The sequence below is a fragment of the Oncorhynchus nerka genome, linkage group LG10 (genome assembly GCF_034236695.1).
Source record: "Oncorhynchus nerka isolate Pitt River linkage group LG10, Oner_Uvic_2.0, whole genome shotgun sequence".
Lineage (NCBI taxonomy): Eukaryota > Metazoa > Chordata > Actinopteri > Salmoniformes > Salmonidae > Oncorhynchus > Oncorhynchus nerka.
In genome coordinates this window covers 78009917-78035179 of record NC_088405.1, presented here as the reverse complement: position 1 = coordinate 78035179, position 25263 = coordinate 78009917, and the positions used below count along the sequence as shown (strand labels likewise).

General features: G+C 42.6%; 1 protein-coding gene across 3 annotated transcripts; it reads right to left on the bottom strand.

Annotated features, from left to right (window-relative positions):
- Nucleotides 1-729: 729 nt before the first annotated feature.
- LOC115136027 (heat shock cognate 70 kDa protein) lies at nt 730-19815 on the bottom strand. Of its 3 annotated transcripts, none has more exons than XM_029671359.2 (9): nt 19707-19815; nt 3883-4092; nt 3480-3685; nt 3234-3386; nt 2445-3000; nt 2022-2224; nt 1597-1795; nt 1254-1486; nt 730-1151 (listed from the first exon to the last, which is right to left on the bottom strand). In XM_029671359.2, exons 2-9 carry the CDS (start codon nt 4085-4087, stop codon nt 963-965), a joined length of 1944 nt encoding a protein of 647 aa, XP_029527219.1. In that variant the 5' UTR covers nt 4088-4092; nt 19707-19815; the 3' UTR covers nt 730-962. The 3 variants fall into 3 exon arrangements, with proteins under 3 accessions (XP_029527219.1, XP_029527220.1, XP_029527221.1); XM_029671360.1 differs by lacking the exon at nt 19707-19815 and adding an exon at nt 14171-14267; XM_029671361.2 differs by lacking the exon at nt 19707-19815 and adding an exon at nt 4389-4566.
- Nucleotides 19816-25263: the final 5448 nt, after the last annotated feature.

Sequence of the window (25263 nt, the reverse complement as noted above, 5' to 3'; positions counted from 1 at the left end):
GTCTGGAACTCTATTGGAGGGATGCGACACCATTCTTCCACGAGAATCCATATTTTTGTGTTTTGTTGATGGAAAAAGCTATCGCACATAATTGGGTTGATATTTTGGGATATTTGATGCCATGGCATATGGTTAACATCGTTTTCATCCTCATCAACCCATTCAGTGACCACTCATGCCTTGTGGATGGAGGCATTGTTATCTATGGGGGCATAGCCAAAACGTGACCCTAAGCATGATGGGATGTCAATTGCTTATTTAACTCAAGAACCTCACCTGTGCAGATTATTATGGATACGAGCGAGAATACTTTTATTTGTCAAACGGCAGTCAAGCATCGATCATCGTCACCAGAATAAGACCCTCAATATTTATTGGAAAGTAGCATCAAGATCATAGTGCTCTTTCACCACCCTGTGAAGTTCATAAGTTATTTCATTTGTAGCCTAATAAACTGCATGGTTGAGTCATAGTGGGAGGACCACACACACTATATCGTTATGTGACTCCCAAGTTTACTTCGATATGTTGGTTATTAAATCAATATTTGCGCATAAAGGCATTTCCACCACCATTTCTCACATAATTAATTTTACAGACACAAAAAGATCCCACCATGTCGAATGAACAAATTATCTGTCGGTATTTATAAAATTGTACCGAAACTAGCCATTAACATCACAGCTATCGTGAATTTTTTACTCATAAAAACTGTGGATGGAAACGTGGTTAGTGACCTAAATAATCATTTATTCTCCAGGACTCAAAATGTGTAGACAGGCAAACTCTTCTTCCTTAAAATCCCAATTGTTTTGACAGTGTACATATTCAAGTATTCAAAACACACATAGCAGCTTTTATCAGTTTAAATTAATTACTCAGCCAATGACCAAATTTACAGATTGGGACTCTGGGGTATAACATGCTTTGTGTTTACAGAGTGATGAGATGGGACATTGGGTTTAATCGACTTCCTCGATGGTGGGGCCTGAGGATCCACCACCTCCAGGAGCAGCACCGCCAGCGCCTGAGAAGCCTCCAGGCATTCCACCAGGCATACCACCGGCACTCTGGTACAATTTGGTGATGATGGGGTTGCACACCTTCTCCAGCTCCTGTTGCTGGTGCTCATACTCTTCCTTCTCCGCAGTCTGTGAAAAAATATATACAGATTATGATTGATTTATTTACCTTCTTGACACGTTATAGGTAATAACTTGGTTTAAATTAATGGGCACAGCAACATACTGTACCTGGTTCTTATCCAGCCAGGCAATGATCTCATTGCACTTGTCCAGAATCTTGGTCTTGTCCTCATCACTGATCTTGCCCTGTAGTTTCTCATCCTCCACTGTGGATTTCATGTTGAAAGAGTAGGACTCCAGGGAGTTTTTGGAGGAAACCTTGTCACGCTGCACATCATCCTCACACTTGTACTTCTCAGCCTCCTGGACCATGCGCTCAATGTCCTCCTTGCTTAGGCGACCTGGTCAGACAAAAAAAAAAAAAAAGTCTTAAGTTAAGGATACTCTCACTATCCAAGTGGGCATCATATTGTAATAGCATTTCACTTTGGTCACATTTTATTGTGTCTACCTTTGTCATTGGTGATGGTGATCTTATTCTCCTTGCCAGTGCTCTTATCAACGGCAGAGACATTGAGGATGCCGTTTGCATCAATGTCGAACGTGACCTCAATCTGAGGAACACCGCGAGGTGCAGGGGGGATTCCAGTCAACTCAAACTTGCCCAACAGGTTGTTGTCCTTGGTCATGGCCCTCTCACCCTCATACACCTGGAGGATACAGTCTATATTAGCTAAAAACATACATGGTCATCAAATGAGAAGTACATTTCACTAAATAGTCCCTTAGACATCCAACAAAGGTATTGGGACATCTTTTGTCTTTCAACCTCTGGTGGAAACTATGAATGGCAAGAGTAAACTTCATCACAGCAAGTGGCTAAAGGAATGAGGAAACATTGCCCTGAAATGTACATTTTATGCAGGGTATTTTCACCTGAATGAGCACACCAGGCTGGTTGTCTGAGTAGGTGGTGAAGGTCTGGGTCTGCTTGGTTGGGATGGTGGTGTTACGTTTGATCAGGACAGTCATGACACCTCCAGCTGTCTCAATACCCAGGGACAGGGGGGTGACATCCAGCAGAAGCAGGTCCTGGACATTTTCAGACTTGTCACCTGAGAGGATGGCTGCCTGGACAGCTGTAAAAGGGAATGGTGAGGTTAGACTCATGTAAAAACATAATTGTAGAGCCACAGTAACATTGTTACTCAGACATTAAAAAAGGAAGGTTTTGGTCCATCTTTTGTCTGTTGAGTACTAATGGCAGGAATAAACTTAATCACAGCTAAACTATTAGGATAGGGCTAGTTATAGCAGCCCAATGACCACAGAGTGAACACAAGATGATCAGTGACCCACCAGCGCCATAGGCCACAGCCTCGTCGGGGTTGATGCTCTTGTTGAGCTCTTTGCCGTTAAAGAAATCTTGGAGCAATTTCTGGATCTTGGGGATACGAGTGGAGCCTCCGACCAGGACAATATCGTGGACCTGGGCCTTGTCCATCTTGGCATCACGGAGGGATTTCTCCACTGGGTCCAAGGTGCCACGGAAAAGGTCTGCGTTGAGTTCCTCAAAACGAGCTCTGGTGATGGAGGTGTAGAAGTCGATTCCCTCGTACAGAGAGTCAATCTCGATGCTGGCCTGGGTGCTGGAGGACAGGGTGCGCTTTGCCCTCTCACAGGCGGTACGGAGACGGCGAACAGCTCTCTTGTTGTCACTGATATCTTTCTTGTACTTTCGTTTGAACTCTGCGATGAAGTGGTTGACCATGCGGTTGTCAAAGTCTTCTCCACCCAGATGGGTGTCTCCAGCAGTGGACTTGACCTCAAAGATGCCATCCTCAATGGTCAGGATGGACACATCAAAGGTGCCGCCACCCAGATCAAAGATAAGGACATTTCTTTCAGCACCAACCTGAAACAGAAGAATGTTCAATATTTAAATGGTATGACACATGGCTAGCTAGAGAGAGAGAGATATATATACATACAAAAATATTGTCTCATGTACAGTGCGTCTGTGTGATATATATATAGAACTTAATGGCAGGAATAAACTTCATCATAGCGATTTAAATCTAGTTTGTCCAAATCAAATTATTATTTCAATAGACCTTCCTGAGCTCTAAAAATATACATGTGTCTCACCTTCTTGTCCAAGCCATAAGCAATAGCGGCAGCGGTTGGCTCATTGATGATTCGCAGAACATTCAGACCAGAGATTGTTCCAGCGTCTTTGGTTGCTTGGCGCTGAGAGTCGTTAAAGTAAGCTGGCACTGTTACAACCGCATTTGATACAGTCTGCAAAAATGAGGGTAGAAAAAAAGAAGAAGTTGTGAATGAATAGACTGTCAATAAAAATCTGAAATAGACTGCAATGCAACTCAAACTCACCTTCCCGAGGTAGGCCTCTGCAATCTCCTTCATCTTGACCAACACCATGGAGGAGATTTCCTCAGGGTAGAAGCTCTTGGTCTCGCCTTTGTATTCAACCTCCACTTTGGGGCGTCCGCTATCGCTGATGACGTTGAAAGGCCAGTGTTTCATGTCAGACTGAACCACAGTGTCCTCAAATCTTCTACCAATCAAACGCTTAGCATCTGGAATACGCAAATAAAAAGTATGTTAAAACAATTGCATTATAGACATACTCCGATCATAGCAGTTGATCTTTGGTTTCTCACTCAGACATCCAAGGAAGGTTATAAAACCTCTGGTGGAAACTACAAATGGCAGGAACTGCATCACACCTTTACAAACATCTACCAATAATCACCATTGCAATACATAAACCTACCGAACACTGTGTTGCAGGGGTTCATGGCAACCTGATTCTTGGCAGCATCACCGATGAGCCTCTCAGAGTCAGTGAAGGCAACGTAGCTTGGTGTGGTCCTGTTACCCTGGTCGTTGGCAATGATTTCAACCTTACCATGCTGGAACACACCCACGCAGGAGTAAGTGGTCCCGAGATCAATGCCAACTGCTGTTCCCTTAGACATAGTTGCTGTGAAAACAGATACATATTTAATGATGAGCAAAGTCTTTACAATAGGTGGCAGTCATCATCACTCAAAGTAAAGTGACCCATAGAGACTTTGGACTGTAGTTTATGAATCACTGTGACTGTATTTACACAGGCAGCCCAATTCTGATATTTTTTTAACAAATTGGTCTTTTGACCAATCAGATCAGCTCTGATGTGACAATATATTTTTCAAAGCTGATCAGATTAGTAAAAAAAAAAAGTTGGAAAAAAATCTGAATTGGGCTGCCTGGGTAAACGTAGCCACCATAGATTACATGTGCAACTTCCTTAATGGAGAAATATGCCAACTCGTTGTGTTGAAATTCAATTCCTAAGAACGGTGACTACTCCGGTTCCAAAAAAGTCTTAGGCCTTCAGTTTCATTTAAAGGGCAACTGCACTTCCTGATTTGGCCTTGTTTTAGATTTGGTTCATTAAAAAAATGCTAACGGCCTTGACAGAATTCAAAGGTGAGTTTGTTTTGTGGTGTGGCTTGATGTGGGTGTTTCCTGTGTGTACGCAGGTGGAAAGAGTTAGCCAAATTATTAAGCCAATTAGCTTCAGTCAGCTGGTGTGCCACCGTGGCAAAGTTGGTTTTACTTTGGATAGGGTATCTCTGGGGATAGTTAGGGGCCGTCAAAGTACACAATGTAAAAAGGGACAATATTTTTCATGTTGCACATCTTTTAGTTGTCTCATTGAATGCTTTCAATATTTGTAAATTAAGTTCTACAATTTATAGTTGGTTTAAGGTTAAGTCATTAAAATTTGGAGCTATTGACCTTTTAAATTATTGTTCCATGTACACTGTGTAATTTACTGATGGTCCCTAACTAGCCCCATTGTGATATCGAATGTCAACCAAATTGACCATTGGCATTGTGATCGGAGTTCTGAATTGATGATTACTTGGGTTCTGCAAGTTGTGGGAATTTGGGCAAGATTAAAATAAACACAGCCCATGGAAAACTGTTACGGTACGATTCATTCCATGACATAATTTTGTTTTCCTATCATCTTGCAAATCTCAGTTTTGTACAAGACATACTTAATGACCAACATTTTCTTATTTAAACTTCGTAGTCAATTTTGACACTAGAATAAATGTATCTGCACATATTGATTGATAGGCCATTTTCAAAATGAGAAGTTGCTTTTTAGGGACAGTCGCTCTTTAAACTGATGGCAAAGGTGCATAAATATAGAGAAATTCAGATATTAACAATGTTCCTACTAAACTGCACGCAGCTCCTCTTGGACTGCAGTGCAGAAGAAATATCAGCGTGCGCAGAGAAGCACAAGATTGAACTTCACTCAGTTTCCTCCTTTAATTAACACTATCAACGTTTTGCTCTACCGTGGGAATTGTGCTTGAATCAACACAATATTAGCCACTTCCAATGTAACATACCGAAACAAAGCAAACTATGCAAGAGATTTTCTTGTAGGCAGAACACATCGGAGTAGGGTTCTACTGCATTGACAAGCACATACTTTACACAGACCGGCGCACCATAACCTATCAGAACTGGTTGGCCTATATGTAAATAGCCATATATGGATCTGTGCTGTTCACTTTGAACTGGACTGTGTTTACTGCATGAGCAGTCACGAGTAGAGGTGCTTGTTTTGAGATCTGCATGTTGTCACCTGCGTACATGTGTTCATATTTTTTGCTAGTTAGTGAGTTATTATCCCAGTTATAGCTCATTTCTATTCAATAATAGGGGAGTGGTTGCTTCCTACAAGAGCACAAAATGTGTGCATTTCTATCCATCTTTGAATAGCAAGGCAGGTAAATAGCTTTTTTTTATGTTTTAAAGGGGCAGTGTTGTATTTTGAGTGGTCTTGAATAAGCTAAGTAGCCAATAGGAAGAGGGTAGCATTTGTCTGATTCCTTGTAATAATGGTATGGGAATAATAATGAATGTTATTTTGTAAAGTGGTTTATTGCATCAAACAACAACATTTTCAGGACAAGTGGATAAACAGGTTCATTACAAGCCCTCCATGTTTTTGTTTTTTTTAAATCTCATGAAATGTAGGCCTACATTGAACAACACACACTTGCTGCTACTGTAGGTGAATGATAGAACAGCTATTTCCATGTTAAAATGTTATGGGATGCATTTTTTGTTTTGATGGTAGGCCACTCTGGTAGGCCTACACTTTGATCAAATAGTCACAATAGCCTATGTGGTCACCGTTAAAACTAACTTAAAGCGAGTAAAGCCTCAATGTTTACAGTAAACACACGCCGGAAGTTGCACAGAATTATCACGTTTAAGGTGTGCTCAGCAAACCTGAAATTTGCTGAGTGGCGAAAAAAATAGAGGTACTATTGGAAATGACATCCTTGTTTTTATTACTTCCCACAAAGTTCTTAAACTGGCAAATTGAACCAATCAGCACAATCTACTTTTTCGCCGCTGTCTTGGAGCTAGAATTTGAATCATGTATTGCCTTTACAATTTTTTAACGGTGAGCAATGTACAATATGGTGAACTTAGCAAACGAGGCATTTGTGGTAAGTACATGGGGGCTGCCATCTTTATGCATCTTCGCCATTCATGTATGGGCTGGCATTGGATGGGCCAGGCAGCCATTTTAGGCAAGGCAAGAGGTATACATGGTGTGCTGCCTTACTACTGTAAAGACTATGCTACTGCAGTCCCATGGGAAATTCACCATGTAGCAGAGGTTGACACATTGAGACAGCAGGGAATTTCCAAGGGCATACAAACCCATAGGGCTGTGGGTAATGGCACTCAAGCTATTAGGAGTACACACAAAATAAGCTGGGGTGCTTTTTTAATCTCTGAACCTATAAATTATACTACAGTGAACACCATCAACACTATTTAGCCTACTATTATTATGTTACACAATCAAATGTCAGAATGTCTTGTCTTGGCAATTGCATCATTGCACTTTCACCCAGTTTGGCGTGGTTTGCAAATGCGATTTATCTTTATCTGGGATGATCCCTGACCATCTGGGGAGGCACGTGCTTTGCACGGTTGTGACTAGATGCAATACAGCGACAGACGAGATTTACAATTGAACTACCGCAAGAGTTGGATTTAACACTTTGAAGCCAGAGGATGAATGAGTCATATTTAACTGTTAGCTTTACACAAAGTAATTGTACATTCTCAGTTAATAAAATGTATGATTGTTTATTTTCGATGAAAGAGTTGATGATGGTTGTACTGTTGCATGCGTGTGCTCAGGCCCAGTCCTGGCTGTTCTGCCACCCTAGATTGGCCAAAGAAATTGTGCCCTCCTATAGACAGGCTGGTTGTTTAGCAACAAAACCAAGGCATGCGCAACTATGGGGCAAAACAAACAGAGTTGGCTTAGATTATTGACAACATGTAAACTATATTTAGTCTCCAATGTTTATTGAAAACATAAATAAATTAGCACAATGAACACTTGTCTCTCAAATGCATTGTTAAAGTTGTTTGTTAGCTAGGGTGACCAGACCCGTTTTTGGTGGCCTGTCCCCGGCTGGAGCTGTCCCCGTTTTTAACTATGCGTTAAAAACAGACCACGAAATGAAATAATATTTTACGTGGCAAGAAAGACCAGGCAGGAGCCTACCGGTTGATGTCTCAATCGTGTTGTGCTTGTTTTGGCCAACAGATGGGGCTGCTCACTATAGCAGCTTCATTCACTCGTCTTCTACTAACTAACGTTACTTGCTTGCACTAGTTTAAGAGAAAACTGCTGTGGAAAAGCAGAGGAAGCAAATTGCAGAGGAAATTGCATCTGAGGTCCTGGTGGTCATCCAAAAATCTAACCTGGAAAACAAAGTCGTGGAATTCCCTGCCGACAAGACAAATACCAACTTTGGAGGACTGAATAGGCTGGGGAGGATCAATGTCCATACCAAAGTTAAAAATGCTCTGCAACAGGAGGGGATTGGCTTAGGTTGTGCTGCCCACATCATTCATAACACGGCCAGAACAGCTTTGGATATGATATCCCTTGATGTTGAGTACCTGCTAACAAAGATATTTTCCTATTTTCACCGTCAGAGTAGAAAAACTGAAGAGCTTTTGTGAGTTTGTTGGCCAGGAGTATCATTTTAGGACACAGCTATGTTTGCTGGCTGTCCCTGCTCCCTGCTCTAGAACGAGTGATGAAAATGTATGTGCCATTGAAATATTTGTTTCTTTCTGAAGACAAATACCCTGTTGTCCTGCGAACAATGTTTGAAGATCCACTGACTCAAGTTTGGCTGGCCTTTGTCCATGGAAACCTGCCCGTATTCAGTGACACGATCAAGATGCTTGAAGGCCAGGACCGCTGTGCTGTGGAGTCAGCTGAAATTCTGGGAACGTTGAAGCAAAATTGACTGCAAGACGTGATGACAACTTCATTCCAGTTTTGGTCAGAGGACTTCTGAGAGAGCTAGAGGAAAATAGAGCAATGTCTAAAGAGAGCTTTCTCAAAACATCCCAATCATTCCTCACTGTGGCTGTGAACTACTTGCAAGCATGGGGAAAGCACACAGATAAATATAAAAGATTTACATTGTCTCCTTTTAAAAAGGCAACCTCAGCGTGAAGAGATCCAGATTCCGAGTTCAACTGTATATGATGGCAGCCCCAAAGTGACCATGAATGTGGATGCATTGTTTGACGAGGTTACTGGCCTGCAAGAGTTCCTAAAGGGGGGATCGCTTGAAGAATGGAAAACATCTGAGACACCGCTTAGTCAGAGATGGAGCATGGTGGTTACCCACTTCAAAAAGAATAACGTCCCACACACTAACCTGGCTGATTAGCGTCTGTTGTCATGTGCTTACCTGGAAGTAAAGCACCAGTCGAGAGAGTGTTCTCCCAAATGAATGATATTTGGACAGCAGCAAGAAATAGGTTCACTGTTCCTACCATCAAGGCCATGCTTATTGTGAAGACAAACTTCAACCTCCCCTGCCAGGAGTTCATGGAGAAGCTTGCCAAAGACAGAGGGAATCCTGAAGAAAATACATTCTTCTGAGAAATATACAGATTAGGTTGGTATAAGTATATTATGTAGTTACCAATCTCATCATCGTCTTACTTCTTTATTATGTTGTTAAGCATTTCATATATACTATTGTCTGTTTTTTAAATTTTGTTCATGTGGTCTTCCGCTCTTATTCTACCAGGACCACTGAATGGCTGTTCAGATCAGTTCTGTCTTGTCTGTAATGTTTCTCTAATATAGTTGTTTTCTCTATCACAGTGTGCCTATTAGACTAAATACATGAAATCAGAATTGTCCCCCATTTTTATTTCATAGATAATAACATTGGATATTTTAATGATATAGTGATATACCACCGAACTGGAAATGTCCCCGGTTTTCATTTCAGAAATCTGGTCGCCTTATTGTTAGCTAGCTAGTGAATTTTAGCCATATTAACATTGAAATAGAATCAGTCAAAACATCAATTTTTTTTTTACATGGAATCAATAACAAGATGAAATGAGCCACTTATGATTCTCCCCATTTGGCAGTTTCTGGTCATTCTTGCAAGCAATCTGGCCAACCAGAATCACAAAACAGGAAGCGCGCACATCATTTTCCTTACTGTTGTCAGCTAACCGATCTATACCCAGCAAAATCTAGAATAGCCCCAGTAAGCAAAATTACATTGAAAAGACATCTAAAATACGTATTTTCCAGACGTTAGAGTTAGGTTCATTTTAAGTTCTGAATGAAAGTTGAAAAGACGTCATTTATAGAAGTCTATTTTTGGACCAAATCAAGGCCAGTTCAGACCGGACCAAATCTGAACCAAACATCCAAAAGAAATTGGCCCATGCTTACTGGGGTGTAGCCTACAGTGTCAGCCCACAATGGAATTCAATGAATGCCCATCCATATGGTAGAACTACAGTTTGTAAAACAGGCAGTTGCATTGGCTTTATTAGTCCTGATTCCTGTAACTAATCAACTTGGCAATTTAAGCTCTGAATATCAGATACCCAAATTCATCAGAAGTTACAGTGCCTTGCAAAAGTATTCACCCACCTTGGCATTTTTCCTATTTTATTGAATTACAACCTGTAATTTAAATAGATTTTTATTTGGATTTCATGTAATGGACATACACAAAATAGTCCAAACTGATGAAGTGAAATGAAAAAAATAACTTGTTTCCCAACAAAATGTAAAGAGGAAAAGTGGTGCATATGTATTCACCCCCTTTGCTATGAAGCCCCTAAATAAGATCTGGTGGAACCAATTACCTTCAGAAGTCACATAATTAGTTAGATTAAATACAGGTGGACTTTATTTAAGTGTCACATGATCTGTCACATGAACTCAGTATATATACACCTGTTCTGAAAGGCCCCAGAGTCTGCAACACCACTAAGCAAGGGGCACCACCAAGCGGCACCATGAAGACCAAGGAGCTCTCCAAACAGGTCAGGGACAAAGTCGTGGAGAAGTACAGATCAGGGTTGGGTTATAAAAAAAATATCTGAACCTTTGAACATCCCACGGAGCACCATTAAATCCATTATTTAAAAATGGAAAGAATATGGTACCACAACAAACCTGCCAAGAGAGGGCCGCCCACCAAAACTCACGGACCAGGCAAGGTCTTTAATCAGAGAGGCAACAAAGAGACCAAAGATAACCCTGAAGGAGCTGCAAAGCTCCACAGCGGAGATTGGGGTATCTGTCCATAGGACCACTTTAAGCCGTACACTCTTCAGAGCTGGGCTTTACAGAAGAGTGTCCAGAAAAAAGCCATTGCTTAAAGAAAAAAATAAGCAAACACGTTCGGTGTTTGCCAGAAGGCATGTGGGAGACTCCCCAAACATATGGAAGAAGGTACTCTGGTTAGATGAGACAATGGTAGCCTTTTGGTCATCAAGGAAAATGCTATGTCTGGCGCAAACCCAACACCTCTCATCACCCCGAGAACACCATCCCCACAGCGAAGCATGTTGGTATGTTTTTCATCGGCAGGGACTGGGAAACTGGTCAGAATTGAAGAAATTATGCATGGCGCTAAATACAGGGAAATTCTTGTCTCAGTCTTAGCCTGATTGTCCATTCCATATTGTCCATTTTACTTTGACCTGTCCTGCTTTTATGATATGCTGTTTGTTAGCGTCAAAGCTAGGTGTTTTAACATGTCAGTGTATTTTTCATTTGATTAGGCGTCATTTAGGTTAGGCTATTTGATCGGAGAAACACGCATAACGTAAAAAGTGTCCTTCTCATTACATTGTCATACATTCTATCTCCAGCCTGTAGGCTACAGAAAAGTCCACATTCTTTTTTATACCATAAATTATGTAGCAGAAATAGCTTAAGTTAGATGTTTTTTTTAACGGAATGTTGGTGGAGCGCCACAGCGATGCATCTCCAACAGCACCGTGGAGAGGCGCACAGGGAATGGACATGCTAAATATTTTACACTCCTGCCTTTGACAAAGTGGGTACTGCTCATCAAAGGGCGGAATCAGCGCTCCCCTAAAAATCCTATATACCACTGGTTGAGAGAAATGGTCAGTGTTTTTGAGCAGAATTATGTGAGGTTTTGTGTGTCAATTAGGCAGCCGCGTAATCCTGCCTAATGTGCGGGCCGGCCCTGAGTGTGCTTACTGTGACTGTCAACCTAATATTGGCTACTCTAGCCCAGCTACTTCCCACACTGTTGCTGGACCGCAGTGCTTGTTGTTACCGTTCATTCTTGACATCTAGATGGTTATCAGTATTAGTTATTTATTGTATAGGGTAGTATCCTACTTTTTATCAAATCATGGGAGGGATGACATTGTCAGCATGCTTCAGTTTGGCTGGCGTCTAGCCGAGCTCTACTAGCCGAATGAGTGTGCTCGCATACTCCTTTAAAAGACCTTCGCTTGAATTACGAGAAAACCCAGTACACTTCCTCAAAATTCAATGAAGATAACTGAAGAAATCTGCCATTCATTTTGACGCTTTTGTCGAGATCTTAGTTGCGCAATTTTGCATCTGACTACAATATTTGGTGCAGTATTTCTCCAGTGAAAAAATGTGCATGAGATCGAGTCGTCTCTCGTTAAATGACAACAGGCACTTCATTAAAGAATCCCTACTTTTGACCAATCGCTGATGAGGAAGTGTAGGATTTGTCTACAGACTTTGGCTTGCCTCTTTTTTTGCCGAAAAAACACCACAAAATATCTTCATATGTATGCGGAAACTATTTAGTCTGGGAAGCATACGGACGCCTTTAGCAGCCACCAGCAACACCGTAAATACTGCTACCTAGTAGGAAGCACTCACGTCGTGACGTTAGCTAAATTGGCATGTCACTTACATCCCATATGAATACTACTTAGCTGTCATTACAAATGAATGAAGAGTCTATAGTTAAAAGTATAAAGTCAACATTGTGCTGCCCTCTTCATTGGCTTTCGATACTGTTGATCAGTCACTGCTAATTCGGATGCTTTCCTCAATTGGTCTAGACCAGGCTGCATGTAACTGGTTATAAAATTACTTGACAGATGAAACTCAATGTATATCTACTGATGGTGTTCAAACAGATTTCCTGGATTTTACGAAAGAGGTCAATTCCGGGTCCTGTACTTTTTACTATTTACATTAAGAATATTGAATGTAAAAAATAAAATAAAAATGTAGCCTGCACTTGTATGCCGATGATACTGTTGTGTATGCTATTGCCCCCACAGTTGACCAGGCTCTAGCTGAACTACAGTCGGTCATCATTGTATTACAGAAAAGCTTTATTGACCTGAAATTAGTGCTGAATGCAGGTAAAACTAAGTATATGTTCTTCTCTGGAGCCCATAAAAATAAGTCTGATTTAACAATATGTACTTGATCGTGACCATGCTTGCAAATATATTGGCATACAGTATTGATAGGTGAAAAGCTGTCTTTTAAAAAGCAGATTGATTAGTTTGCTAAGAAGCGGAGAATAAAAATGGGCTTATTCTATAGAAATAGGTCCTGCCTTTCGCTAAATAGTAGAACGCAGATTATTCAGTCAGCGTTCCTCTCGGTCCTAGACTATGGCGACATCTATATGAAGCAGCTGCCACTTCATTAAAGCGGTTAGATGCGGTTACACTACATTTTATTACAGTGCCAATTTTAGTACTCATCACTGCATTTTCTACCAGAAAGTTGGTTGGCCCTCTTTGATGTCACGTAGGTTGATACATTACCATTTTTTCATTTATAAATCCCTTTTGCAAAAAGTCCCACTGTACCTAACATCATTACTAAACTTTAGACATACGAGTTACCACACCTGGTCTCAGGGATGGCCAACTCTGAAAATTCTGTCTCTACTGAGTTAGGTAAATCAGCATTCTGTTTTCTTGCACCTTATTTGTGGAACAATCTTCAAAATGTTCTTAAATGTGATGTTCTGGTGCCTCGAGGGCAGGTATTCCCAAACTGGGGTACGCCCAATGCCATCGGAGTATGACAAATAAAAATGTGATTCACATTTGGTGAGGTTTTTTTCTTGCCTGAGTAGCCTCGTTTCATTGCCAAAAATAAAATTAAACCATCTAGTGTTCAGCGAAATAACAACACAATGTCAAATACAGGTAGCCTAGTCAAATAAATAACATCCAATCACATTAACCGTTACTCTCTCGCTGGAAACCTTCACTATTGCGCAGACATTTAGAAACAAAACATGACCATTTGAAAATTAAGCCACCGGGAGTTTTGGAGCGACAATAAAGACAACTTTAGAGTAGTAAGACGTATAGAAGCAACAGATACCATTAATAAGAAGGGGCTACAAGCGTCTTATATGGTGAGCTACCGAGTGGCTAGGACAGGCAAGTCCCATACTATTTGAAGGACTTAATTCCTCCTGCTGCCGCGGATATGCGGCTGGGACAATGTTGGGGGAAAAGGCCCAAAAAACTATACAGACAATGCCTTCATCAAACAACACTGTTTCACAACACATCAGTGACATGGCAGGAGATGTTCTATATCGTGGAGCTCTGCTCCTCGTGGTTTACCCCGCTGCCTAGGCAGTGAATAGCCTGAGAAATTATACACACACCTGCAGTCAATAGGAGTACAGGTGTCCCTATATAAGGGGACTCTTCCCCTCAATCAGCCTCCCATTATCTTCAGCGACAGGACTGGCCTGAAGAAGCCTAGAAGAGAAGAGAGAAGTCTCAGGACGAACCCGCTGTCGATCTCCTGGTCTCGACATCATCCTTCAATGAGCACGCATTTTCCACCCCAAAAGCTCTTTTAAGAGCTCAGTGTCGCTGATCCACTATGGCGGCTATGGTCCTGCACAACTTATGTTTTGTGAGCTTAAGTTCACAGCGTGCTAGGGGCAGCCTCACAGATCCCCCGAAATGCCCTAGCTGCGCCCTCCTTTCTTAAAGGAGAGGAAGCAGCAGTGGGCATTTCAGGGTAGATCTCCCTCTAGAGGACGCCATGTCTGTGTTAGCCTCAGGTTCTGAGGCGTCATATGATGACGGCGCCGCTAGAGAAGACGAGGATGTTGGGAAGTGTCTGGATTTTTCTCCGGAAAAATCCACTCTACTGACCAAGATTGAAAAAAAAACTGCCACAGAGAATGTGGAACCTGTATGCTGTCATGTCAAGGGCATGCTCTCTTTCCTACAGTTCATGTTTCACAAACAGCGCTCACCCACCACCATTAACGTGTTCGCGGCAGCAATTTCAGCTTGTCATGATGGGTTTGGCAGAGACATCATCTTGTCACCCTCTAGTGAAACAGTTTCTATTGGGAACACAGCAGCTTAGGCCAATGCCTAGAGCTTTGGAACTTTGGTACTCAAGGCGTTCTGCGAGACGCCGTTCGGGCCACTGAATCAAATCCCCCTCAAGATGTTCTCTGAAGACGGCACTGTTGCTTGCTTTGACTACGGCCAAGCACGTCAGTGATTTGGGTGCTCTTTCGACGAGACCCGACTGCCTTGCCATTAACGGCGATCTGAGCAGAGCGGTGTTACGTCCTAACCCTGCATTTATGCCAAAGGTTATTAAGAGCTTTTATAGGTCACAGACCGTTGAGCACCCCCCATGTGGAGTGGAGAGAGGAGAGGCTTCATCGCCTGTGCCCAGTGCGCGCCTTGGCGTGCTACGTGTAACGCACAGTGACGACTAGGTCATCGCTTCAGCTATTTGTGTGTCACAGTGCTAGTACACTGGGTAGACCACTTTCAAAACAGCGGCTGTCTCATTGGCTTTGTGAAGGCAATGAGACGGCTTATGAGGTGGCAGGGTGGCCACTGCCTCAGGGAATAAGAGCCCACTCAACTCGTGGAGTAGCGGCGCCGTTAGCGTCACGGTCTCCTTTTATCCGATTCTACCTGTTAGACATGTCGTATAACTCTCTAGCTCGTTCTGTACTCAGCATGGATGAAGTGAGAACTTGAATTAAGAAAAGATGCAGGAAGATTGGGCAGGTTTCCCATTAGGTCTGCTCTTTTTGTCAAGGAGAGAGGCGTGCGACATGACCTTTGTCTGACACTGTCAGTACAACAGGGAACGTCGAGACTGCCCACCAGTGTATCACTGTGTTGGGGAGGAGTGATGAGGGAAATAGTGTTGTAACTAGTATTACTTTACTATTAAACCGGTCACTAAATTTGATAGAATATTAAGGTATCATCTATCTGCTGATGCAGAGTAGGTGGCCCATATTCTATTATCTGCCCACGAATCATTGGCTTTGCCTATGGATTGAGTGTGGCGGGTTACACTGAGAAATCAGTGAGTAGGTCTTCTAAATTGGTTCTGCGTATTCTCAGCTTTGCTGGTGGGAAGGCGGGAAACGCAGGATCAATGGACAGGGTTTCCATCAGGTCCGCTTTCTCCTATTAGAATAACTACATGACATGACTCCTGGCTGAGGGTGTAGCACAGTAGAGTCATGTGTTGTATCCTGCTCACAAGTCTATGACTTGTGTTACAGTACTTTTAGACTAATCTTAAGACTAATCTTTAGTATTGACAGTTTTGAGCTCATCTATCCACTCGTACAGATTAGTATGACTCAATATGTTTATCTGCCCACTAGTCATTGGCTATGCTTTTAGACTGAGTAGGGTGGATTAGACCGAGGACGCAGTACATTGTGACACAGTCTGTTTTCACAGTGTGTTACAGTACTGCGGGATTTGGTCGTAGCCATTGCTGGGCCCGACCTGTTCATTAAGTGGGAAGAGTTAGGCTCGGCAGGGAGCACATTTTGGAGTGTTGAGCTCCCCTATGGGGCAGAGCTCCACGATATAGAACGATAGTTACCGGAGTTGTAACTCCAGTTCTGTGAGTAGAGCGGAGCCACATTAGGCCTTAAGGACCTGCCGAACCCCAGTCTCGCTGAAGATAATTTCTCAGGAGGCTGATTGAGGGGGGATTCTGTGCGTTACAGACGGATGAGTCAACAGATGTAGCGGGCCTGGCACAGCTCCTGGTATATGTCCATTACGTTTATGGAGGGTCAATTAAGGAAGACATCCTCTTCTGCAAACCACTGGAAACCAGGACAACAGGAGTCTAATTTATTTAAGTACTGGACAGCTTTGTGACATAAAATGGACTTTGGTGGTCAATATGTGTTGGTATCTGTACTGATGGCGCAAAAGCCATGACAAGGAGACATAGTGGAATGCCTGACAGCTTGAAAGACGTTTTGGACACTACAGTGAAATATTATCTTTGTTAAAGCAAGGCCCCTGAACTCTCGTGTATTTTCTGCATTATGCAATGATATGGGCAGCGACCATGTAACACTTTTACAACATATAGAAGTGTGCTGGTTATCAAGAGGCAAAGTATTGACACGTTTTTTAAAATTGAGAGACAAGATTAAAGTTCTTTACTGACCATTTTTACTTGTCTGACCGCTTGCATGATGACGAGTTTCTCCCACGACTGGCCTATCTGGGTGATGTTTTTTCTCGCCTGAATGATCTGAATCTAGGATTACAGGGACTCTCTGCAGCTATATTCATTGTGCAGGACAAAATTGAGACTATGATTAAGAAGTTGGAGCTCTTCTCTGTCTGCATTAACAAGGACAACATACAGGTCTTTCCATCATTGTATGATTTTTTTGTGTGCAAATGAACTCAAGCTTACGGACAATGTCAAATGTGATATAGCGAAGCACCTGAGTGAGCTGGGTGTGCAATTACGCAGGTACTTTCCCGAAACAGACGACATGAACAACTGGATTCGTTATCCCTTTCGTGCCTTGCCTCCAGTCCACTTACCGATATCTGAACAAGAGAGCCTCATCGAAATTGCAACAAGCAGTTCTGTGAAAATGTTATTTAATCAGAAGCCACTGCCAGACTTCTGGATTGGGCTGCGCTCAGAGTATCCTGCCTTGGCAAGTCGCACTGTTAAGACACTGATGCCCTTTGCAACCATGTACCTATGTGAGAGTGGATTCTCGGCCCTCACTAGCATGAAAACTAAATACAGGCACAGACTGTGTGTGGGAAATGATTTAAGATTGAGACCCTCTCTAATACAACCCAACATTGTGGAGTTATGTGCATCCTTTCAAGCACACCCTTCTCATTAACCAACGACGAGACGGCCTACAGGGAGGAGGTGAGGGCCCTCGGAGTGTGGTGTCAGGAAAATAACCTCACACTCAACGTCAACAAAACTAAGGAGATGATTGTGGACTTCAGGAAACAGCAGAGGGAACACCCCCCTATCCACATCGATGGAACAGTAGTGGAGAGGGTAGCAAGTTTTAAGTTCCTCGGCATACACATCACAGACAAACTGAATTGGTCCACTCACACTGACAGCGTCGTGAAGAAGGCGCAGCAGCGCCTCTTCAACCTCAGGAGGCTGAAGAAATTCGGCTTGTCACCAAAAGCACTCACAAACTTCTACAGATGCACAATCGAGAGCATCCTGGCGGGCTGTATCACCGCCTGGTACGGCAACTGCTCCACCCTCAACCGTAAGGCTCTCCAGAGGGTAGTGAGGTCTGCACAACGCATCACCGGGGGCAAACTACCTGCCCTCCAGGACACCTACACCACCCGATGTTACAGGAAGGCCATAAAGATCATCAAGGACATCAACCACCCGAACCACTGCCTGTTCACCCCGCTATCATCCAGAAGGCGAGGTCAGTACAGGTGCATCCAAAGCTGGGACCGAGAGACTGAAAAACAGCTTCTATCTCAAGGCCATCAGACTGTTAAACAGCCACCACTAACATTGAGTGGCTGCTGCCAACACACTGTCATTGACACTGACCCAACTCCAGCCACTTTAATAATGGGAATTGATGGGAAATTATGTAAATATATCACTAGCCACTTTAAACAATGCTACCTTATATAATGTTACTTACCCTACATTATTCATCTCATATGCATACGTATGTATATACTGTACTCTACATCATCGACTGCATCCTTATGTAATACATGTATCACTAGCCACTTTAACTATGCCACTTTGTTTACTTTGTCTACATACTCATCTCATATGTATATACTGTACTCGATACCATCTACTGTATGCTGCTCTGTACCATCACTCATTCATATATCCTTATGTACATATTCTTTATCCCCTTACACTGTGTATAAGACAGTAGCTTTGGAATTGTTAGTTAGATTACTTGTTGGTTATCACTGCATTGTCGGAACTAGAAGCACAAGCATTTCGCTACACTCGCATTAACATCTGCTAACCATGTGTATGTGACAAATAAAATTTGATTTGATTTGATTTGGTGAGTTATTCATAATTTCCAATGAACAAATAAGGTTTGTTCATCGAAAGAGCAAAATTATTGATTATTATTATTTGTGCCCTGGTCCAATTAAGAGCTCTTTGTCACTTCCCACGAGCCGGGTTGTGACAACAACTCACACTCATTCTTATGTTTAAGAAATGTATCATATAGTGTGTGTGGTAGGCTTACAACAATGGCAAAAAAAACACATTTGAGAGTGTGCTGACCCTGGTGCTAGAGGGGATATGCAGCTGGAGGTTGAATGTTTGAAGGGGTATAAAAAGTTTGGGAACCTCTGCTCTAGGGCAGCTCTAAACTGATTGAGGACCTAATTACTAATGAATGTGGTCCTCAATCAGTTTAGAGCTGTCTATTGCTGGCTGGTTTCAAAACATCCAGTTCAAACTCTCGAGCTATTTCAATGGTAAATTTCATCTGTCGCAAGTCACGACCGTTTTGTACCCTCCCCCACCCGGGATTCTGAAGGACAACGCTGTAAGTACTGCAGTACAGCTGGCTCCGCATCCATGCGCATTACAATTAATTGCGGCCATTTCACCGGTACCGTATTACATTTTCTAGAGACTGCTCTGGCATCTCTTAGTTGTCGTCTCAGAGAATGGTTGAATAAACCCCCAGTGAATACAACAATGTAGACATCAAATTATCTTAAATCAACAAATAAGTATACACATGTGGATTCTAATTATAAGGACACACTGACACAAAAGTGAATATGGGTAGCCAAGAAACAGTTGTAGGAAACGTCACATTACATATGCCTATAACTGACAATGATGTAGGATATAACAGATGAACATTTTGTTGCATTAATTACCTGGATATAATGGACGCAATTCGGAATGAAAGCTGTTCGCAGTCTCCGCAACCCGATGAATGAGACGAAGCCTCTTCCGGATATCTTCTTCCAATAACTCCTCACCTGCCGGTGAAAAGAAATGTTGCACTTCTAGTATGTTCTAGCAGACTGAAACTGATCTAGAATCAGAATGTACGTAAAGAATCAACCAGCACTAGGATCAGTTACATTTTTCTGTACGCTGTCCCTCAACGCATTGAACTCTGATTGGTTGAAGTTTAGCTCGTGCGTTACATAAATTCCTTGGGGGGAAAAACGTAGGTCGACAGAATATTTATATAGCCCCGGAAATAGCAAGATAATATTCTAGACCTTTCCTAATCAATTAACTGGGACTGACCCACTGAAATCAGAGTCCCAGAAATGTAGTTTGAACTGTGCTTTTACATCTGCCAATATACAACCACATTTACACCAGTGGAGGCTACTAATAATAATGGCTGGAATGGAGTGGCATCAAACACATTGATTCTGTTCCAGCCATTATGAGCCATCTTCCCCTCAGCAGCCCCCACTAATTTAAATGTTTTATTTAACCTTTATTTAACTTGGCAAGACAGTTAAGAACAAATTCTGACTTATAATGACAGCCTAGGAACAGTGGGTTAACTGCCTTGTTCAGGGGCACAACGACAGATTTTGACATGTCAGCTCGGGGATTCGATCTAGAAACCTTTTGCTGGCCCAACACTCTAACCACTAAGCTACCTGCTGCCTTACCTCTAGGCTAAATGTTGCCAGGAAGGAAATGTAACAATGTCACGTTACTGGTGGCTCTGTATGTCAGCCTTCAATTCATAGTGAACAGCCAAAACAGGATTTGAACGTGTGGCCCTGAGGTCTTTTGACAGTTGCACTGCCTGTGTTGATACTCCCATTATAGAGTATATGAGGAACTACACAGAAAGCTACACAATCCCCCCTCTCTCTAGAAGAGTCCCATGCACAAAAGCAAACGGGAACCTTCTTCAAAGGCCTGTGGGACTATCCTACTGCTGTCACCAGTGTAGAAATTGAAGTGGAACCGCCATAGGGGGGATCGAACCAGCGACTCTGTGGTTTTGGGGCAAATGAACTTCCACAGGTGTCATAATACCCATAAAACCTAGCGGTCAAACAGGGAAATGGTTCCAATCGTTTTTCCACCATTAATTTTTCCCATAGGCAATTTTAGAAACACTTAAAATAAGGGCTGTGTGTCATGTAGGCTTACCCTGTAGTTACACGGTTATCAAAACGCCACGTCCGGGTCAGCCTAGACGGAACACAGACCTTATTTGAAGTGTTTCTAAAATCCCCATATTGAATGGTGGGGAAATGATTGGAACCATTTCCCTGTTTGACCGCTAGGTTTTATGGGTATTATGACTCATACTGTGGAAGTTCATTTGCCCCAAAACCACAGAGTCGCTGGTTCGATCCCCCCTATGGCGGTTCCACTTCAATTTCTACACTGGTGACAGCAGTAGGATAGTCCCACAGGCCTTTGAAGAAGGTTCCCGTTTGCTTTTGTGCATGGGACTCTTCTAGAGAGAGGGGGGATTGTGCAGCTTTCTGTGTAGTTCCTCATACTCTATTATTGATGCAAGATGCAGTATCAACCACTGGATTTAATTGCATGAAGTTTCTCCACTAGATGCCATCATAGAACACTGAGCTGAAGAGATATTGAGTAGATGTAATTGTAGCCTTCTATTTGAGGCTTTAGTCTAGAAAATGCTCTTGACTATATTCTTACACAATTCTAAATCAACCCCCATACCCTACTTCCAAAGCACGTATAGTTCTGAAAGGATTGGACAGATATTGTAATAGCTCACCCTTGATTGCCTCTGTGGAATTTTCACTGAACTTTTAGATTGAGCCTGCACAAACACCCATGTCTAGGGGGTGGGGCAAACGCTCAATTTGGAAGTGGGCGTTTGTGTTAAACATTTAAATGTTCTGCTAGTTTTTCTTTTTTGATTTGAAATTGTACTAAAAGGAAATGATAAATGATTTGCAGATTCATTCTATTAGTATGTTGTAGAGCTGTGAACCTCATCCTACTTCCAATAGACCTCAAACAACAGTAGTCACTGTACAACATTGGTATAGCCTGGTGAACCTAGCCTGATTGCTGCGTTCACCATTCTCACCATTCCGTTCACCATTTCTCTTCACAGATCAGTCTGTCATTCCTCATTGAAACCGTCTGAGCCTGAGTGCTTTATTTTCGGCTGGCACTATTATCAAACACACATTTGTTGGCAATTTCGGTTTGTAAAAACTGTCTTTGGCTTTTTCCATCCTGTGAGTCAGGTTCGGCAATTTACTTCTCTAACATCAGCTCACTTGTGATGAGGTGGAAGGGGTGGGAATGTCTAAGCTGTGTGTTCTTAATGTACACCAAAGTGCCAATTTCATGCAATGTAAGTGGGGACCCAACAAAATCAGTTCTTATCACAAATGCAGATGGTTATGGAAAAGATTTTGTCAGTGGTGGCCATGGCGCAATGCCTATGTAAAGAAAAAATACAAAAAATATCTGCTCACTAGTCTGCTGCTCTTTAACTTTTAATAAATCGTACATGTGGTTTGTTCAGCCATTCCTATAGGGAAAGAATAGGGTTTTGGGATAAACGCTGAAAATAAGGCCTGAGGTTAACAAAGGCTTAGGAGATATTATACAAATAAAATTAAAATTAAAATGATTTGTCACATGCGCCGAATACCTTACAGTGAAATGCTTACTTACAAGCCCTTAACCAACAATGCAGTTTTAAGAAAATACCTTTTTAAAAAGTAAGAGATAAGAATAACAAATAATTAAAGAGCAACAGTAAATAACAATAGCGGGGGTACCGGTGTTGAGGTAATATGTACATGTAGGTAGAGTTATTAAAGTGACTATGCATAAATAATAACAGAGAGTAGCAGCAGCGTAGAAGAGGGGGGGGGGGGGCAATGCAAATAGTCTGGGTAGACATTTGATTAGCTGTTCAGGAGTCTTATGGTTTGGGGGTATAAGCTGTTTGAAAGCCTCTTAGACCTAGACTTGGCGCTCCGATACCGCTTGCCATGCGGTAGCAGAGAGAATAGTCTATGACTAGAGTGGCTGGAGTCTTTGACAATTTTTAGGGCCTTCCTCTGACACCACCTGGTATAGAGGTCTTGGATGGCAGGAAGCTTTGCCCCGGTGATGTATCTGGCCGTTCGCACTACCCTCTGTAGTGCCTTGCAGTTGGAGGCCGAGAAGTTGCCATACCAGGCAGTGATGCAGCCCGTCAGGATGCTCTTGATGGTGTAGCTGTAAAACCTTTTGAGGATTTGAGGACCCATGCCAGATTTTTTCAGTCTCCTGAGGGAGAATAAGTTTTGTCGTGCCCTCTTCACGACTGTCTTGGTGTGCTTTGACCATGTTAGTTTGTTGGTGATGTGGACGAAAGGAACTTGAATCTCTCAACCTGTTCCACTACAGCCCCATCGATGAGAATGGTGGCGTGCTCAGTCCTCCTTTTCCTGTAGACCACAATCATCTCCTTTGTCTTGATCACGTTGAGGGAAAGGTTGTTGTCCTTGCACCACATGGTCAGGTCTCTGACCTCCTCCCTATAGCCTGTCTCATCATTGTTGGTGATCAGGCCTGCCACTGTTGAGTCATCAGCAAACTTAATAATGGTGTTGGAGTAGTGCCTAGACGTGCAGTCATGAGTAAACAGAGTACAGGAGGGGACTGAGCACGCACCCCTGTGTTGAGGATCAGCGTGGCGGATGTGTTGTTACCTACCCTTACCACCTGGGGGCAGCCAGTCATGAAGACCAGGATCCAGTTGCAGAGGGAGGTGTTTAGTCCCATGGTCCTACGGTTAGTGATGAGCTTTGAGGGCACTATGGTGTTGAATGCTGATCTGTAGAAAATAGCATTCTCACATAGGTGTTCCTTTTGTCCAGGTGTGAAATGGCAGTGTGGAGAGCAATAGAGATTGCATCATCTGTAGATCTGTTGGTGCAGTATGGAGTGGGTCTAGGGTTTCTGGGATAATGGTGTTGATGTGAGCCATGACCAGCTTTCAAAGCATTTCCTGGCTACGGACGTGAGTCATTTAGACAGGTTACCTTAGTGTTCTTGGGCACAGGGACTATGGTGGTCTGCTTGAAACATGTTGGTATTACAGACTCAGACAGAGAGAGGTTGAAAATGTCAGTGAAGACAGCGCATGCTCGGAGCACATGTCCTGCGGCCTTGTTAATGTTGACCTGTTTAAAGGTCTTTTTTTAACCTTTATTTAACCAGGCAAGTCAGTTAAGAACAAATTCTTATTTTCAATGACGGCCTAGGAACAGTGGGTTAACTGCCTGTTCAGGAGCAGAACGACAGATTTGTACCTTGTCAGCTCGGGGGTTTGAACTTGCAACCTTCCAGTTACTAGTCCAACGCTCTAACCACTAGGCTACCCTGCCGTCTTACTCACATCAGCTACGGAGAGTGTGATCACACAGTCTTCCGGAACAGCTGATGCTCTCATGCATGTTACTTACCTCAAAGCGAGCATAGAAGTTATTTAGCTCGTCTGGTAGGCTCGTGTCACTGGGCAGCTCTCAGCTATGCTTCCCTTTGTAGTCTGTAATAGTTTGCAAGCCCTGTCATAGCCGAAGAGCATCGGAGCCGGTGTAGTATGATTCGATCTTAGCCCTGTATTGACTCTTTGCCTGTTTGATGGTTCGTCAGAGGGTATAGCGGGATTTCTTATAAGCTTCCAGGTAAGAGTCCCACTCAGCTCTACTCTTTAGCTCAGTGCGAATGTTGCCTGTAATCCATGGCTTCTGGTTGGGGTATGTACGTACAGTCACTGTGGGGATGACGTCCTCGATGCACTTATTGATAAAGCCAGTGTCTGATGTGGTTTACTCCTAAATGCCATCGGAAGAATTCCGGGAAACGTATTCCAGTCTGTGCTAGCAAAACAGTCCTGTAGTTTAGCATCTGCTTTATCTGGCCACTTTTTTTATAGACCGAGTCACTGGTGCTTCCTGCTTTAATTTTTGCTTGTAAGCAGGAATCAGGAGGATAGAATTATGGTCAGATTTGCAAATGGAGGGCGAGGGATAGCTTTGTACCCGTCTCTGTGTGTGGAGTAAAGGTTGTCTAGAATTGTTTTCCCTCTGGTTGCACATTTAACATGCAGATAGAAATTAGATTAAACTGATTTAAGTTTCCCTGTTTCCCTGCGTTTTGTTCTATGAGATAATATCAGTCAGTTAACATGACCTTTATGAATTATGAATCCTTTGTGCTTTGTGTAAAATACATGCTTCAAAATTCACAAAAAGTAATGTTAGCTGATGGAGATTATCTCATAGAACAAAACGTATAAAATCTAACTAAGCTTGTGTTTACCACAAACCTTATTTTCGTGTGTTTATCCCCAAAAAACTCCATTCATTCTCCCATAGGTTTTTTCCTACAAACCATGGTGGAGTTAGTGCCTACAAAAAGACTCCATTACTATTGTGCTCTATTCCAAAACGCTGC